This window comes from Hyposmocoma kahamanoa, unplaced genomic scaffold, assembly GCF_003589595.1.
Source record: "Hyposmocoma kahamanoa isolate Upper Pololo Valley unplaced genomic scaffold, ASM358959v1 88, whole genome shotgun sequence".
NCBI classification, from domain to species: Eukaryota; Metazoa; Arthropoda; class Insecta; order Lepidoptera; family Cosmopterigidae; genus Hyposmocoma; species Hyposmocoma kahamanoa.
Genome location: NW_020654466.1, coordinates 11775399 through 11794580, shown reverse-complemented (window position 1 = coordinate 11794580; position 19182 = coordinate 11775399). Strand labels below are relative to the sequence as shown.

Sequence of the window (19182 nt, the reverse complement as noted above, 5' to 3'; positions counted from 1 at the left end):
ATATAATTAAAAGGTAGTTAGTGTCTTGCTCTGTAGCCACGCCCCGTATTTTTTGTATTATAATATTATTCACTGTAGTACACAGATGATGTACCTATACATTGTATTTTTTAATCGACTTCAATAAAAGGAGGAGGTTCTCAATTCGATTGTATTTTTGTTTTCTTTTTGTTTGTTACTCGATTACACATTTGTGAACCGATTTTGATGATTCTTTTTTTTTGTTGGAAAAACGGTACCTCTGTAATTGGTCCCATTTAAATTTGAAGGAAATATTCGACCTCTAAGGGTGGTAAACCAGGGCATGAATCCGGTTTCACGCACTTTGCGGTAACCGATTTCAATAAAACTTGGCAAATAGATGTTGTTCCACGAACTTTTCAGGTCGGTTTTTTCATAAAAAAAATATTGTGAATACGTACTGTTAATTTAAAAGAAAAAGAAATCAATTACGGTGGCGTTGCTACGGAGAATTGTAGAACAATTTTTCTGGATTTAGGATTTAGCCAATGATACGTACAAACTCTGTGTACTATGTACATATAAAAAACTAGGCGAAATGTAAGTCCGTTACATTTCAGTTCAGATTCATTAATATTTCACCTAGCCAATATCTAACTGTCCATTTTATACCCAGTGTTTCCTAAAACAAATTCTTTTCTTTTTATCATTAACTTTGAAATAATAATTCTAGCATTACTTCGTCTTCATGAATTTCATCTCTTAGTTCTCCTAGTCGTAGGTTTCGTGTATCGTGTTAAATACGCGGACTTGCTGCCAATTTTCAGCAATGCCACTGTTTCGCGGTATTGTTTCGATGGCAAAAATGAGGTTTCTTAGAGGCTAATTAAAATGTTGTGAGATCTAGCTTAAGCGAATCCGCGTTAAGGATTTGTTGGCGCGATTTTTCAATTTTGTACCTTTTGCTGTTACGCGGTTTTTCCAATCTGCTCTTCCGCGGTTTTGCACGCGCAACGATTTTATTAATAATATTTATACATATTATGCCTAATCTTTGACCGGGTAGCATACAGGCTTTCCGTATACAATACCCAAGGAGATATGAGTTAGGTACGCTTTACTGAGGGTATAAACAACTGAAAATATCGTTCGCAGTATGTCCCCTCGAACTGACGAACTAGATACACGCCTTTCTAGCTACAGTATAGTATAAGGCACGTACGTGAAACTACTTATTTTATTACTGTCAACTGCTATTTTTGTTTACTGTCAAGTGCAGTCAACTGTTTCCGCAATTAAATGAGTTATGAAATATAGCAGCAAAAAGCCCAATAACGTATAAAGACATATATTGTTTATGCTTTCCTGGGTGAAATTGCTAAACATAATTACGTCACTGTCTTTCATTCTGTTTGCTACTACAACACATTACGTTTTGTTATTAAATTATGCGAGTGTAGATAACTATATAAAATATGCATTTTCAATTAATCGTGTTGCTATTCTACAATATTCGCTTCCGTATAGTCTTGTTGCTATATGATTCTAAGCAGGAAAATCTAAATCGAGCTCAGATACCAGAAATGGGCAGTGGCTGGAGAGTTGTAAATTATTGCAAGTGGTAGGTACCTACTGATCTGCGTGTCAGATTAATATAGCTTCTCTCGAGAGAAATTTAGTTCGATTGGCTCATATTAGCCATTTTAGGGCATGTCCACTCCTTGAAATTTGCTCTTTATTTCTCTAGGGGTTTGTTGTTTCACATAGAGTGTTTTCTTTACACGAGAGACCTTGATCGTCGAATTTGTTAAATTAAATTTTGATGTAGAACATTTTTATTGCGATATTTGAGTACCATAGTTGAATATGGGCAGGATGTACCTACCGACAATGCTTTGGTATCAACGAAAGGTTGTTCTTAGTTGTTTCATGGACAGCTCGGACTGAAGCAAGAAGGCTTTTGGCGTTCTTGACCTATCTGTTGTCGAAGGATGCTGTTTGGCCAAAGTTATGTGTACTCACTTACATATTTTATGAATCTTATGTTTAGTGCTTTTGTTTGTCTAACGTCAAGGTTTGCTGATATAATATTGCTATATGATTTCAAGCTAGAACAAAACTATGTTTAGATTTTAAGGCTTTCGTGGTCATTCACTAAATGATTATCACTAATTACAGATTTAACAAAACAAAGGTTAGTACAATTTTGAAGCCGATATCGATCGATCCCTTTATATTCAAGATAGGTGCCCAACCTTCACTTTGTTCTTCCAAACGTGCCTTTTACCCTGAATGTTCAGTTATTTCTTTTGTAAACTTTAAAATCTCATATTACCTATTTAAAATGTTACGGTTGCATTTGTTTTGGGGTCAATACCTTCAAGTGAGAGATACGTACACAACACAGAAACTGAATCTGTATAATATCTAGATAATCGAAGTACGAATTTTGTTTCCCAGTGAATCTTTTCTCGTCTCTAGGCATAAATGTGTATGTTGTGAAATTAAAATAACGAATATACTTGCCAGCGCCTGTGGTCTCTTTATTTTAGGCATTTAGGTACTAGTGCTCAAAACAGCAGCAGTTGAGGCTAAATGTAAACCTAAAATTTGCTTAGCTCTTTCGACGTGCTATGTTGTATGATGACCTTGAGTCTCAGGGACGCATCTATTATAATGCATTTAGGGCAACGGAGTGTGGAAGGCATTCACAAGGGGTGTAGACGCGCGGCGCGAAGGCGAAGGGCGCACGCGTGCGTTGGGGTAGTTATCGATCGCCGCGCTGCAAAAGTGCGCCGATTGACGCTAGGGTACTCGCAGATTTCCTGCGCATAGCGCAGGGGGCGGAGTGCGCGCGGGAGGACGCTCGGAGGGCGCGAGCTCTGCCTGGGACCGACTCATTATGTAACTTGACGCACAGAATTGCGCACAAACTATGTGATTTTATTTTTTCTTGAATTTTTCTACTATTTTTGATTATACAATTTTTAGGATTAACATCGTGATATTACGTTAGGTGTCGCGCGACAATTTTATTTGCCTCTCGTTTTATATGTGTAGTGTTTAGAATAACAGTAACACCATCGATGGTGTCGTAATTGTATCTAGGACACACGTTTGCGTAATAAATATATAATTCTAGAATTTTTAAGAAATTTTGAAATTACACAATATGTAGAGAGACTGAAATATGTGTGAAATATGTGAACATTTAGACTTACAGTGACAATATCGATCGATTGGTTTGGTACCTAACTTTTGAAATCATCGACATTCGTATTCCCGGGACTTATCAAGCCTAAAATAAATTACTCTAATAAATTCAGACAAAATACGAAAATTTGATAAAAATTTTCTAAATATAAGTATATATTTGTATGCATCGATTATCTTAAAAATATTCCAAGATGACGTTGGGTAAGTATCCGTTTTTTTAATCATTTATTATTTATTTAGTTTCTTTGTACGAGGTATGTGGTACCTACTCAGTATTGTTTTTAATACAAGAAAAATATATTATTTGTAAATAGTTTATTTAAAGTCTTAATATGACTATTCAAAACTATCATAATAAACTTATAAATGTATAAGTAGCACTCTTCGCATGAATAATTATTGGCTAAGACAAGTGAATATAAGACGTCGTATGGATAACGGCTCCGTTAAGGTATAAGGTGAGATAAGCCTAAAACTCGCGTAGGTGTTTGTCTATAAAACTTAACAGCCGGGAGAGGTATGCGCTTGCGTCACCGGATGATCGCCGACTACGACGACGCCCGACTCGTGTTAGAGTTACAATTGCCTCGGGCAATTGCTCTCTTGCACCTATTGTTTGGACAGAAACGTCTTATAAACCCACTATAACTCTACTTTGCAAATGAATACCCAGTTTAACTACTTCACATGCAACAAACATTAGCTCGACTCTAGTAGTTCCATTAAATTTTAATTGGTCACGCATAAGTGCATTGTTATACTCCCTATTTTTTTTTACTTTTTTATAAATTTTATTGTTAGGTGTATTTAAAACTCCCTGCGTGAACTGTGACAGATCTTAAAATACTTTTGTTAATTGAAATGTTCTTAAACTTATTAGATATTCATTTCACTACAGGCACTTTTTACTTTACTTTGGACTTCTTTCTGATAAAATATTTCACAAGGACATTTTCACAAGGAGTTAAACGAACCAATTAACACCTGGATAAGTGGATGGTTAATTAAATAGGTCCTGTTTAATTTAAGCCGTGCGGTTAATAAATGACGCAATTTGACGCATACGCAGCTAGTCAGTGTGAAGCGCGCAGTTGTAACGCGCGCGTTGTGTGTACCGGAAGAGTTGCACTGTCCCAGTGCGCGCGCTCCTGCTTAATCGCAGGGCACATCGTCTTCCGCGACGCTCGCTCACGTATACCATTTATCGCATAAGGAAGCCACAAATACCTCAAAAACATTTCATAGTCATAGAAATCCATCGTGCGTGTCAACAGTTCCCGCGTTTTTATTTCCCGTGATCGTAACATAAATAGCAAAAACTCCGTTATGTTACACAATCTATAGGCATTTATAAAAAAAAAATAAGTGCACGTTAGAGATTGTTAAAGTCTATTAGGATTTATAATAAGTTTATAATGGAGAAAAGTGAGTTCAACATCAAGGACATAAACATTCTTAATAAAGGAAAAACTGAAGATGCCACGGATAAAACAAACGTAGACAACAACAACACTGACAAATTTCGTATAATTAAAATTCGTAAGTGAACGATCAATAGAATAACAGTTCCTGTTTGTGAGTAAATACGCACTCAATATTCAGAACAAAATATTTCATAGGAATTATAAAAATCATGATTTAAATAAAATTACAATGGCTTATTTGCTAAAGTTCAATTGGATTTTAAGATTTGTAGTAGCTATTTATTTGCAATTGGTATGTGTAGTTCTACAAAACAAAATTGTACCTACTTAAAGATTTGTTTCGTCTCGTACTTCTATGATACAAATTTTCTTCATTCAATAATAACTGTACGATATTTTTGTATTCAATAAAACGCAGCAAACGTAGTTGTAATAATTTTCTAGGCTGTGAGAGATACATAGATCTACATAGGCGTCTCTTACAGCCTAGATTTCTTTTTCGAATTACAATTCGTTACGTGATCACATATCCGTTCGAATTTATCAGACTGATGACTGAAAACTGATGAATCATGTAAGGTTATCTACTACTTATCTTTACTAAGGCATATATAGGCACTTCGGTTGTAGCGCTACCTAACTTTAAAATTTTTTTGTACTCATTAAACTGCCAAAGCTGGAACTGTAAGTACATAGAAGTATTCCAAACTTTGTTACTGAAATTAATTTACTCCTGTGAGCCCGACGTGAAGTACATACATTTCTTTGAAATAAACAATAGCTTTCCTAGCTGTTTTCCCTCTACTTTGATTTAAATTTTCACGATTTTCACACATTATTTGATTTTTAATTACGGACTCAATTACATATAAAACATATTTTATTTACCTCGACGTTTCGGACATATTGCAACGTCCACCGTCTCGAAGGGACTGAAGAGGCGGGTGTCAGCATCTTCTAGCCGTGCGAGTATTTGTAACTACGAGCTCTTGATTTTCATTACCTATTTATTTGTGCACTAGGGTTCTTACTAGACTGACACGCAACACTCACGACATCCGGTGACTTGTCGGGCGATACTTGACGTAGATAACGGCGTAAACACAGTTTTTGTAGAATACTTTTTAGTACTGTACCGTGTGCGTTTGGACAAAATCGGTATAATCCCTTTCAATCTCCGGGCGCTTACGAGATTGATTGCAGTTGTGGAAGTTCCTATATTGGGCAGACAAAACGCACCATAGCGGAAAGAGTTAAAGAACACATCGCGGCTGTTAAGAACCGTCAGCTCAATAAGCCTGCAATAGCCTAGCATTTGCTGGAATCAGGACCAAACCACTGGATTGAGCTTCATAATCCTAAGATCCTTTCTACAGAACGTCATCACTATAGTAGAATCGTACGTGAAGCTATTGAAATTAAAAAACACCGCAATTTCAACCGAGAAGACGGTTTTAAGCTTTCTTCGTCATTTATCAGCAAATGTTAACGACATCAAGTATCGCCCGACAAGTCACCGGATGTCGTAAGTGTTATGTGTTGGTTTAGTGAGAACCCTAGTGCACAAATAAATAATGAAAATCAATTCCGGGTGATTAAGTCCCGAATTAAAAATCAAATAATATTTTCCCTATAATTCGTAATATGTTTTGTCTTTTGTATACATATGATGGCAATACGGATTATTTATTAAACTACTTCAGTACAAGGTTTGTTGCCAAACTGACACCCATCTACACTGATTACATTTCGATTACATCGCAACAGCTTTCCGACTGTATTCCAATTACTATTTGGCAATTGCGCGTAGGTAGGTCCGTGTACATAAAAAAAAAATATTCTACTTAACGTGTACGGACTGTACATATCTAAGTAGAACACGCCACAATTCGTAATAATACAATCTTCCACTTATGAAAGTTATTAGGCTGACCCCTCTATCGTTGAATTACGGCAAATAAACTAGTCTATCACCTAAATTGCTGCAGGAGCGTCAGTGGTCTCATTTCGTAGGAGTATGGGTACATATAAATAGATACAGGGACCTGTACTGCAACGACACGTCTGTCGTGGCCTCCTCTGTCCCCAGTATGACGTGCGTACGCGCTGTCCCTGGGCAGACTCAAGGGAACCTGTCGTGTTCCGCGCCGGCGCCCTCGTTGCAATGCCCTGCTTCCTTTAGAGTCTCGGTTGAAAGTGGATTATTTTTTAGAAATGTAAATATCCTCTTAAATACTTCATTGTTATAACATTCGAACTACCTCATACGTCAATTAAGTAACACTCGCGCAACATTTGTGCATTGAAAAAATAATAGGGGAGGTCATATAAACGAAGGAAATTATATATAGTTTAAATATCCTCTAAAGACTAATATTTACTTCGTCTATAGGCCCTTGTTGCTTATCTGAATTATATATTTTGATGAACCTATTAATATTTTCGAATCAACCTATTAATATTGTCGCTTCAAACGCATCACCGTTCGATTGCCGATAGAATAAACAACACAGAACAGTTTCACTACTATAGGAGCCGATAATGGTGAATCTACAGGAAATACTGTTTCGATTCGGCGTTTATTTGCTCGCCTCAACCGTGTCTATGTTACTAACAGCGTTACTGCTACTCATGTTTATTCATGAATATCCAGTTACAACTGGGTAAGAAATCTACAACAAAAGGCCATTAATTTAGTCTCATCACTGCTGCCAATAGCTGTATAAATTCCTATAGATCTAAGTGTGATAAATTACAATTCTTATACGAGGTGTATAATGTATAATTTAACAATAGAAAATGTTTTGATACAGAACGAGATCGTGAGCGTGACTACATCGGGTTCGCGACATTGCCGGAGCAAGTGCACCGTAAGTCCGTGAAACGAGGATTCGACTTCACACTTATGGTGGTGGGCGAGTCCGGCCTTGGCAAGTCCACTCTTATCAACAGCCTGTTCCTCGGAGACCTTTACGTGAACAGAAAGATCCCTGACGTCCAAGGTAAATAAATAAATATGCTTAGAACATTTACCTAGTCACACACAAAAAACACAAGTTTCCCAAGTAATTAAACACCGACCTAAACTATCGACTGTTGGTAGATACATTTATGACAAATAAATAATTTATCTATTTCTACAATTAATCATAAAATCTATGTACATAAATTATTTACAGATAGAATAGATAAAACTACAACAATAGAGAAAAAAACAATGGAAATCGAAGAACGAGGTGTTAAGTTGCGGTTGACGATAGTGGACACCCCAGGATTTGGAGATGCGATTAACTGCGAAGATTCCTGGCGCGTATGTTCCGCCTATATTGACGAACAGTTCAGACAATACTTCACGGACGAAAGTGGGCTCAACAGACGACACATGCAGGACAACAGGGTTCATTGTTGTCTTTACTTTGTACCTCCCTGGGCTCACAGGTAAGTCGCCACTTCCTATTTAGGTGTTACCAACGTTGGTCATTGGAATGTTTGTCATCGACGAACTCACGTACTCACGTTGCGCATATTAAATATTCATATTGCTAGTATGACCCTAAAATTAATAAAACCAACCTTGATCCTCAGTATCATTGTGGTTCAACGATTTTGTCCATGTGTTCCTTGTACATGAGAATGACTAATGGGATTGTGTTTAACCCTAAAATACTGAAAGCTTATGATGCCAACTGCTGTGCTAGGTTTGTCTAGTGCAGCAGTTTAGGCCTTAACTTTTATTTTTCCATTCCTTTCTATAGCGGCGTTTCACGTTGTCAATACTTTTGGAACTCATCCAGTCTACTTCATCTTTTCCTTGGTCCTCCACATGTTCTTATCGCGTATTCATAAATCCAAGTAAGGGTCATTTTTGTGTCTCGCTCCTTGTTAAATTTTCTTGAGTGATCTGCTTAACTTGCTGCCTGAAAAGGCGAAAGTCCGCACTGGCAATTCCGGTTTTTTGTAACACCTTGTCTGACAAAGAACAAAGATAACCATTGAGATAGAAAGAGCCTACTCATGCTATGTGTAATGAGGCTTGGCAATCCGCAGAGCTATTTACTTGAACGGTTTTGCTGGGCCAATTCGCCATCATTATCCTTATGGTATAAGACGGGATTTACTTTCACTATTCTTTCTCTGGGGATACTGAAATTATAGCAGGAGAAAGTGATAATAGATCTGCGTTTTGCAATTATAATAATTGTTAACAAAGGAGTAGGTTCCTATTTACATTTAGATATTGTTTTTAATTTTCTAACTATAACGAAATGTTTTTGCTATATTTCTGTTACAAGTTTTATTTAAGTACCTACACAGTACCTGCACATTTAGGAAAAAAATATAATTATGTAGAAGCATGAAAATAGTATATCTACGAGTATCTACCTTTTTCGTACAGAGTATATTGATATCGTTATGAGATGAGAAACGTGTTAATATGTTACGGTCATCTGAACAGGCCGAGATTGCATAATGCTGCGGAACAATGGTATTATGTGAATTGTGCTAGATTAATTTGACGACATGTTTTGTTTACCTTAATTGTTTATTAAAAATGTAAGCGTTTAAGATGCTTTGTGTATTTGATATTATCGATCTTGTTATTGTTAATTTGCGGAATGATCTCAACTATCGAGATTGTTTTATTAATATTAACAGCATAATCGTCTCTACTGTACACAAAATACTCGTAGGTGTACCGTATATACCTATACATCTAATATTTCTATGACTCATTATCTACAAAATGGTTTAACTAAAACTTTAAGAGAATAAATGTAACGATATCCTGAGCGTGAACGTGAATGCAGATACCTAAATGGAGTCTTTATTGACAATAACAATTTTCAATTAAGAGAAGCATCAGTCGCTACGGATATTTCCTAGTAATTCATCCTATGCATTGAAGCGCTTATTGTCTCCAGCTCAAATCACTCATTAGTCATTGTTCTGGTTTACAAACAAATATTTTAATATAAGTTCTCATACGCAGGTACGAACCATAAGTGTATTGTCCCCGAAATATAAAACAACTATCATCACGAAGTAATTACGTAGGTACGTGACTATTTGTTACAGCTTACGACAGGTGGACTTAGAGATGATGAGGCGACTTCACAGGAAAGTGAATATCGTGGTCGTCATTGGGAAAGCAGATTCACTTACTGCCGCTGAAGTGAAACGACTCAAAACGCGAATACTCTCCGACCTAGACGAATATCAGATACAAGTAAATAGATATTCAAGTCCCTTATCATATATATTTTGTCTGTGATATATACATTTAAATATAAATATTTGACTTTTAACAACTTTTGCGAATTACTTGTGTAAGTACAGAGCATCAATTGTTTTATAACTGTCCAGGTATACCAATTCCCCGAATGTGACAGCGATGAGGATGAAGAGTTCAAACAACAAGATAGAGAATTAAAGGCAGCGGCTCCGTTTGCAGTAGTAGCGTCTGACACAGTCCTGGAAATCGGTGGCAAGAGAGTAAGGGGTCGGCAGTATCCTTGGGGAATTGTAGATGGTTAGTTATTCTGCCTTAAAATACGTCCTTACAATTTATTTTTAACTTATCTGAATATATATAACAACTCGGTATATATTTAGGTACTACTTATCTAATGTAGCCGTAATTAACTTTGCGCAGTTGAAAATCCTCGACATTCTGACTTCACGAAGCTGCGGACAATGCTAATATCCACACATATGCAAGACTTAAAAGACGTTACTCAAGACGTGCATTACGAGAATTTCCGTGCACAATGCATATCGCAAATATCTCAGCACGCCATGCGGGAGAGAGGGTAAGTGTATTTTTTTATTTTGATTATTAACATAGTAATAATTATATTGCATCATTATACTGTAATGTTCTTGTTCTTAAAAATCTAAATTTTTAGTGATCATTAAAAATCATCAATCATAAATATCGCTCTAGTCTCTGTTTTTTTTTTCATAAAAGGTATAATATTGTGCACTAGCTTGTTTTTAAAATGATTTGTATAATAAACTACTAAATACTTTCAACAGAAAACTGAAGCGAGATTCCATGGGCAATAACAACGAAGTAGTAATAACGGACACAGACAGATTGCTCCTGCAGAAAGATGAGGAGGTAACTCAATCATTATCTTATCAAAACTATTCTGTTTGTAAACTTTCGTTTTGTGCAACTTAAAATAGCTATATGTATGCTTTGTTGTGTTCCAACTTCAATAAAGTTATTTTTGTCTTCCAGATACGGCGCATGCAAGACATGTTGACACAAATGCAAGAAAAACTCAAAGCTTCCGATAAAAAACACGACAGTATTATAGATGTATAAAATATAGACTGCGATGTATAGTGTATCTAATTAATGCTAAATTATAGTTCACATAAAACAATTATTTAAAAAAATCTAAAACCTCTTTAGAAAAATTGGATGAATTTAGGTGTTTGATAACTAACTATATTTAATTTCTCATAATATCAATTGTACTATTATTATTATGTAAACTGTGGGTTTGAAGCCGTTCAGGTTGTTCAATTCCGAAATTAAACTGTTGACTATCAACGGTTAAATTCCAATAGACGCCGCTACAATACCTCTGAGCTTCCCGCCCCGTTTTCATTAAAGGAAGAAATTGTTACATTTTCACGTTTATGCTATTAAAAATAAGCTAAACGAATTCATACTAAGCTAAGAATTGTTATGCATAGTGTTTAATAAATTTTTAGTTGTATATAAATTACATTCATCATATTACGTTGAAGTGTAGATATAATTTCATGTATTAACATTTTATTTGTATTCGTCCATTGGAAATCTGAATCAAAACCAAAGTGTTTATGATAAATTAAGAATTTTGTATCGATATATTGTATTAACAGTAAATTGGTACTTTAATTATTGAAAATGTCTTTTTTGTCGATTACTCCACCACCACGTGTTAAATGTGATTAATTACTATACCCGATTTTAAAGCATTTGAATAAACCCAAATAATATAATTCCACAATATAATCCGAAATACTTGACTGTACAAGTATTGTTGTTTCGTTTTGTTCTATTCAGGTTCCAGTTAAAAGAAGATCATAAACCAACTAGTATAATCAATGAATATTATCATACTTTCCCAAAGTAGACCCTACCACGTCCAGTGGGCGTTGAAGAGAGTCGAAAACAATTAAAAAAAAATTATTAATTAATAGAATCAAATTTCTCTGAAAATGAATTAGTGAAAATTCTCTGAAATTCCATTGACCTTGACTTCCATCACAATCAGCAAAAGACCATTTATGACACAACAATCAGTTCACGTATAGTCAAAAGCATGTCAAGCTTGACACTTTGTACATACTAAATCTATGCTTTGTACATACTTTAGGTCCGCGAAGTACCACAATTTGTTTTGCGCTAATTGAATTAAGTGTACATTAATATATCCATGAAAACGTTATAATGCAAGGAGAACCAGCCCCATGTGATTTTAATTATCCGGAAATGGATAGAGACGAATATACCAAAAACTGTTCCAATTTTGTATAAACCCAGTGTAAAGGATTGTATCAATGGGAAGGGGTGGGTGCTATCAACGAGTGAGCAAGATCAAAGTCAATTTACTTTTGTCTTGGTTCGTTTGGTCAGTTTATTAATTTACTACAAAACACGTATACAGCTATCAATCCAAAAACGGAAACAATAGTAAAGAAAAGGCGCCTAAAACAATTACATCTAAATATAAAAACTAAAACTTAAATAGGTATATGTACAAAAGAGATTTGCAGCAACTGCTGCGATTCGCTACACCCAGGATTTACAGAATACTGAAAAAAAAGAAAATCGGTTATCTACGAGCCTTTACGATACACTCCTGAAATCTTGCCACTACTATATCACTTGGTTTTATTTCTCTATTGAATTTTTAAAATCGTAGGTATCTGCCCAGAGAGGTCATCAGTAACCCAGCTCAAAAAACCATTATCCAGCACTTTTTTCACAAAACTGGTCATCCAGATTCATTTCTATTCACATCGATTCGCTCTGGGCCTTTTGGAGGGAAAAGTGTCGTTTTTATTTTGACTTTCAATTATTTTGTGAAATCTAGTTTAAAGTGGAATAGGATAGTGCTATTGTGCCTTAATCGAAGATTAAAACGCGAAATTATACGAATCTCGAACTAAAATACCCGTATCGGCCCGTTCTAAGGAATCCCGAGTCAATCCAAGCACGCCGCCTCAAATTGCCTATCCTCTTTGTGGTGGCCATATTTCCAGAAATATAATTAAACGTGTATGTTTTCGGCTGAAGGACTTTGTTTCCATGGCCAGAAATAAATTTAAAAAAAAATCATTCACATCCGAAAAAAACAAAATATGAAAAATAAAATAGCTACGGGCGTATAGTGCCACGGTTAAAGTGCCACGTAACTTAGTTTCGCTTTAAATATTGTTAATGTGCAATAAAGTTTTTAATAGTAAATAATTATAAGTAAAAACCGGTTCAATTTTGACATTGGTTATGACTGATTGATAAAAGTAAAGTAATATAATTATGAAACAAAACAAAAACAATGTGAGTTTTAAAAAAACCTGAATTTGAGTAACGCGTTTTTATTGGTTAAGTTAACGCAAAGTGAAAATTATATCATCTTAAAGGAAATAACAATTTAATTAATTACATTATTTGCATATTTTGTGCAATAACGTAACATTGTGTTAATATTTTTATATCAAACTTACTAATATCATACAATGCAAAGTATTTTCGGTATTCCGGTACAGAGTGTTAGTTGATTTATACATAATTCATAGATCCGAGGCCAATAACATACGAATTTAGATTTTTTAAAGTTAAAAATCGCTGTCCTGTAAAATCGAAATTTTAGAGACACATTGTTCTGGCAAACGGGCGATATAAATTAGACTGATTTTGTTTACTATAATAACGTCCCTAGCGCAACGCTATTCAGAAACACGATAAACAATAAACACCTTACTATATATAGCTAACATATACAGACGTGTTGTTACAGACTTTTGGATGCAACTATAATAATGCTGATGACTGCATTAGTGAGATCGTGTAACCAAGCACTCTCAAACAAAGAATAATAAAATACTTCTCGTTTTAAAATTATTTTTTATCCATATAAAAATAAAAACTGCTCCGGAAGAGGTTTTTTAAAATGGCAATGGCACCGCTGTTATGTCAGCTGTCACACTACTCCTCCTGGCTGTCGCTGTCACTGTCACCATCGAACGTCAATGGTTAAGGTGGCTTGCGAATTTGCCAGTGGCAATGGAATGGGATAGGCTTGATCCAAAAATCTAATAATTGAACGAATAGATTAGATGTATATCTAGGTTAACTTGCCAATATTCTTTACGATTTTCCGATAAAATTTCGCTAGTATAACCCATATCATGGCAGATAGAGATTTATCAATGGGCCCTCGAGAGGGAGTAATATACCCTTTAAAGGTACAGTATTGCGGTAACTGTTCGATGCCGATAGAATATTGTGAATATTATCCAGAGTACGACAAGTGTAAGCTGTGGCTCGAGAAGAACTTGCCCACGGAATTTGAAAAAGTAAAGATAGGTGAGTTAACAGGATTTATATGTTAAAAAAGTAAGGTTATGTCTATTGTCTTCTATTTTTGGTTTAAATCCCATGTTTTCGTTTTAATAAGTTGATCATTTCGCATTAAGTCGTTGTATTATAAAGGCATAATCTTTACACATTCTAATAACGAGCAATTTTAGATGAAGAAGAAAATGCTGGTGGTGAAGAAGAAAAGAAACGACAAAAGAGAGGCGGCAAGGGTATGCTCAAGTCGAAGAAGAAAGAGGACGTGCCGAAGCTTGTGCAGATCTCACGCGCGCCACGTGGCAAGAAGAAATCAGTCACAGTTGTGTCAGGACTTAGTACTTTTGGTATGCAACACTGAAACTATAAAATGTCATCTTAAATATTTAGATGACCTTTCTAACATAATACATGCATCAAAATGCAATATTAGTTAAATATGTAATCATTAATATTAAAACTAATATAGTTTTACGTTGAGTAGAGTTTAGTGGTAGTATACTTAATAATAATTTCATTTTATCTTCTCATTTCAGATATTGACTTGAAAGTTGCAGCAAAGTTTTTTGGAACTAAGTTCGCTTGTGGTTCTTCAGTGACTGGGGATGATGAGATTGTCATCCAAGGGGATGTAAAAGATGACCTGTTTGATATTATACCTGAAAAATGGCCTGAGGTTTGCTTTTATTTCATTTTTTCTTCTGATTGTGGTAAAATCCATAATATTGTGTATACACTGAGGGTATCTCAATTCTGATGCAACTTTCATTGTTTTTTGAAATTGGATTAAGTTTATAAGTTAAAAAATACAATTAAAGTACAATAAAAGCTTAAAAACTAGAAACTGAAACTAGGATTAAATTGTATTAATTAGATTGAGTCCACGCGGCAAGGTGCCCAAGATACTAGCACTTTCATTATTATACAGGATGTCTATTAAGTCGACATCAAGCCAGGATGTGGATGTCAAGGCAGTTATGGCCTACAAAAAAGCCCATGGTACTATGGTAATATTCCCAATGATTTTTTTTTTTTTTCAATTAAAGATTTATTACACATTACAATTTTACTTTTGAACACCTTTGGACGCAACTGTACCCAAACATAATTGTCTATTTCTACAGCAATAATCAGGATATTTGCTAAAGTGTAAGAAACCTAATTTTTCGTGATTTTGGTGCTTTGGTGTTTTCATTTTCAAATGTTGTATTTTTTTAATTGAAGTTAGAAACCATCGCCATGAGTGGTACAAACCATCTTAGACACCAGCATCACGAAATGTTACATTTTTGTAATGTCAACCTGTTTGATGAAATTTTGAATAAAACCATAACTAAATAGTAGATAGGTACATTTTTTTTAGTAATTAGATGAATAAGTAGACAAGTTTTTTCAATTAAGTGCAGATGCGGTGTCATACATTTGCAATTTTTTTTAACACAACCATTCAAGAAATTAAAAAAAAATTATTTCTTTTTCCATAATTCTTGATGCTTTTAAAATAACTTTAAGTCAGGAATTCAATTCAATAATACTTATCTCATTAAAAAGCAGGTTGCTTTAAGGTAATAAAAAGAAAAAGAAAGATTTTGAGTATAGCCACGTTCAAGGATGTCAAAATGTAAAAATCGTAATGTGTATAAAATCTATATTTAAAAATACCATGGGATTTTTTGTAGACCATGACCTTGATATCCCCGTCTCCCAGCTAAACGTCGACTTAATAATTAATTGACACCCTGTTTAAAGAGTTAATTAGCCTGCAGCCAAGAATTGACTTCACTGCCTTTATAGATTAAATTTATTTACGTGTAGTATAATGGGTGTGTATCATCTTTTTTTTTTTTTTCAGATTGATGAAGATAGTATTGAAGATCTTGGTGATCAGAAAAGATAGTCACAATCTTGAAGACATAGTTATAATAATAATTTTATTTCTGTCTTGCACCCATTATTTTAGTTTACAAATAATATAATTGCTTACATTTTGTGTCGCTGCAATGTGTAAAACAGAAATAAAGTATTAATCCAACATTTTTATTTATTTTAGGAATTCTTAATATGAATAAATGTTTAAAACGTGGAACTGGATTTCATATTTTTTAATTAATTACTGTAAAACGTTACAGTACCTAAGTGAATTACGATAATCTCAGAAATCTAAATAATTAGTTGTGTTGTGAGAATAAGTTTTCTATAATAGGGCCATTTTGGTATTAAATAATGTTAATAGATTGCGCTTCTAATGGCAGCTTCTAGAAAATGTAATATGGTAACACAGTCAATGATATATGGTTCTATTACCTTCTAACAACAAGTATTTCATAGAGAAAGGCAATCGAGTTACGAGTATTACTATAATTACGCCAACAGTAATTTGGTAAGTAGAAGCGATATCAAAATTGTAAATTTATTGAAGTATTATTAATAATTCTTAATGAGAGGAATAAAATATATAGGTAATTTTTTTACTTAATAAATTAATTTGGTCTCTTTAATTAAATTTACGTAGAAAAGAGTTCCTCAAATAATAGTAGAAATGTTATCTGCATTAATGGCAACTTGTCTGATTAACTGCATTTTTTTTTGCTGGAAACACCTTTTCGTAACTTCGCAAAATCAACACAAAATAAAATCACTTTTAAACATTTTGCAATCATTGTGTGTTGTGTTATGGTACCGTAACAATGATACGATAGTGCACAGTGAAATTTTAACTATAGATGGAAACTAGGAAGTGATTAGGAGCTCATCAACTGTGATCAGAATGTAGCACTTAGTCAAGTTCCCAATCGAGTATTCCTAAATTATAGTATTGATCTTTTGTTGTCCGTAAGTACAAGACTGTAAATAAATAAACTATAAAAATGTCAGTGGTTAAAGGAAAACTAGTGAAAATGGAAGTAATCCAGGTTGGTGAATACGAGTTCACCAAACAAGACATTATAGGACATGGAGCCTTCGCTATGGTGTACAAAGGAAGGAAGAGAAAGGTACCAATTTACGCTTTCTTTATTGTTCGCATAATATTTGTTAGATGCGCGCACTGTTTGGCAATGGTACCTATGTGTTTGGGACTTCAGGATTTGGGGTGGGAGAGCATGTCTTGAGTTGTTGATAATATCGATCTATTGCAATCGTGGGTGGTGGCAATACGTCAAATGTACAAAATTTGGCTGAGCCAGAAACAATGGCGAAAAATATCACGAACGTTTGGCTACTTACCTACCATACCAAATAAATTGTAAATAGCGAAGGTACAAATTAAGTAATTCTTTTGTACAATTGCAACTAGTATGTTAAGTAAACAGCTGATCATAAATAACCTGTAATAATGTTTACATTTTTTTTGTTTTGGTTTGTATTAAACTCTACAGTCTATTATAATCTGTAAACCAAGTAAATTTTGTTTATATTAAAAGGTTTTGATATTTTTAGTTTATGCCTCATTCTACAGATGATGCAAGATTGTACCTGACATAAGTCATCCTAATAATATCTACAGATACAATCATAAACCACTTAAATATCTATCAGTACTGTTTTATGTATGCTACTATTAATTATACTTTTTATTTCAGCTATGTTCATTAGACTATCCAGATTTATTAAAACTACTAGCAGTGTGGGCAACCACAGTTTCCAGTTATTATATTATTAGTTTTTGTAGCTATGTTATAGAGATACTTTTGACATGAAATTCTGTTTCCATGATTTGTTGTAACAAAAGTCAAAGACAGCAATAATTCTACTATACTAGATAGGTTATGATAACAAAAGATAAGGCAAGCTTAAAATTGGTTAAATGAGGCCGAAAGATCTTTGAACTTTAACCACATTTTCCCTTGCTTATTTTATTATCTACAAACATTTCCTTGTATTTACAGACCTAGATATTATATTAGATGAGGTTAACCTGAGGTTAATTATTCCACATATCAATATTATTTATCAAAACTCCCCACAAGAGATGTCGGTGGATTGTAACAAGTGTATTACTTTTTAAAATATATGCCTATCTCAAAAGCACCTAACTCATCAGGAAGCATCCGAGTGCCAAAGTTGATGAATCATAGACCATTGTTGACATGTGATTATTCTAAGCAATGAAAAGCATGGAATCATAATCACATTAAAGGATTAATTTTGGGTGTAGTCACTATTCTTGAAAAGCAGTGAAGTACGCTGTTTACACATAAAAATCAGAGACTAATTATGTAGTTTCTTTGAAATAAACAATTTCTATTCTATTGTGTTAATTAGGTTTAAATACAGCTAACATTACAGTTTTAACTTTACAGTATTGGCCTTTCTAGAATGAGTAATAAGGTCATTGACAGTTTCATGAAGGTATTATTTAAAGATATTTGTTACACAATGTTTAACAATCTTTATGTTGGTACTTTTCCTTAGGATTTGGGCTATCCACTATTTAAATTTCTTGATATTTTCTTGTGTATTTATTTAACTATTGTAACAATAAGATATCACCTGCTGTAATGTAATTTCTTTCTTTGTCTATGTATTAGCATTATATTATTATTATATTATTATTATTATTAACATTTTTGTTTTCTATCATCAGACATCATTTCACGCATGTCGCAAATTGGTAAAAACGACAAAGAGCTATATAAAATCAACCCTTTGGTAATATTAAAAATTATATACTTTACTTTGTTCTTTGGAATTAGATACTTTTTATGATCACGAACTTTTATAGCGTCATTTATATATGTTTGAATGTTATACTGAAGTTACTTGTCCACCTGACTGGTTGGTGTCTCACCAGCTGCTTCAGCTTATTCCGGTTTGTATGTACAGCTGGCTTGAACTAGGCTACCCAGCACGTGATGCTAATTAAAATGCCCGTATATTTGTGATATTGGCTCTATTTATATTAAGCCCAAAAACGACGTAAAGAACTAAGTATTAGTACAATTAATACTTTATAGTTTTTCTGTAAAAGTTTTTTAAACACGCAATACAATATACAACTAA

General features: G+C 34.1%; 3 protein-coding genes across 7 annotated transcripts in view; all 3 read left to right on the top strand.

Moving 5' to 3' along the window:
* The first annotated feature begins 3221 nt into the window (after nucleotides 1-3221).
* Nucleotides 3222-11461, top strand: LOC113235599 (septin-2). Of its 3 annotated transcripts, none has more exons than XM_026471365.1 (8): nucleotides 3222-3378; nucleotides 7415-7603; nucleotides 7781-8039; nucleotides 9678-9828; nucleotides 9966-10131; nucleotides 10255-10411; nucleotides 10638-10722; nucleotides 10846-11461. In XM_026471365.1, the coding sequence occupies exons 1-8, from the start codon at nucleotides 3369-3371 to the stop codon at nucleotides 10930-10932; spliced, it is 1104 nt and encodes a 367-aa protein (XP_026327150.1). In that variant the 5' UTR covers nucleotides 3222-3368; the 3' UTR covers nucleotides 10933-11461. The 3 variants fall into 3 exon arrangements, with proteins under 3 accessions (XP_026327150.1, XP_026327149.1, XP_026327151.1); XM_026471364.1 differs by lacking the exon at nucleotides 3222-3378 and adding an exon at nucleotides 4211-4716; XM_026471366.1 differs by lacking the exon at nucleotides 3222-3378 and adding an exon at nucleotides 6515-6817.
* A 2353-nt stretch (nucleotides 11462-13814) lies between these two features.
* LOC113235834 (density-regulated protein homolog) lies at nucleotides 13815-16213 on the top strand. The gene is made up of 4 exons (XM_026471751.1): nucleotides 13815-14193; nucleotides 14358-14528; nucleotides 14718-14857; nucleotides 16034-16213. Exons 1-4 carry the CDS (start codon nucleotides 14016-14018, stop codon nucleotides 16076-16078), a joined length of 534 nt encoding a protein of 177 aa, XP_026327536.1. The 5' UTR covers nucleotides 13815-14015; the 3' UTR covers nucleotides 16079-16213.
* Nucleotides 16214-17027: 814 nt separating this feature from the next.
* Nucleotides 17028-19182, top strand: part of LOC113235565 (serine/threonine-protein kinase unc-51) — a 36167-nt gene continuing 34012 nt past the window's right edge. For 2 of the 3 annotated variants that reach the window (XM_026471297.1, XM_026471295.1), the window contains exon 1: nucleotides 17028-17174. In XM_026471297.1, coding sequence (XP_026327082.1) covers nucleotides 17049-17174 — 126 coding nt within the window. In that variant the 5' untranslated portion in view covers nucleotides 17028-17048. The remainder of the gene's footprint in view (nucleotides 17175-19182) is intronic. The other variant, XM_026471296.1, reaches the window with a different exon arrangement.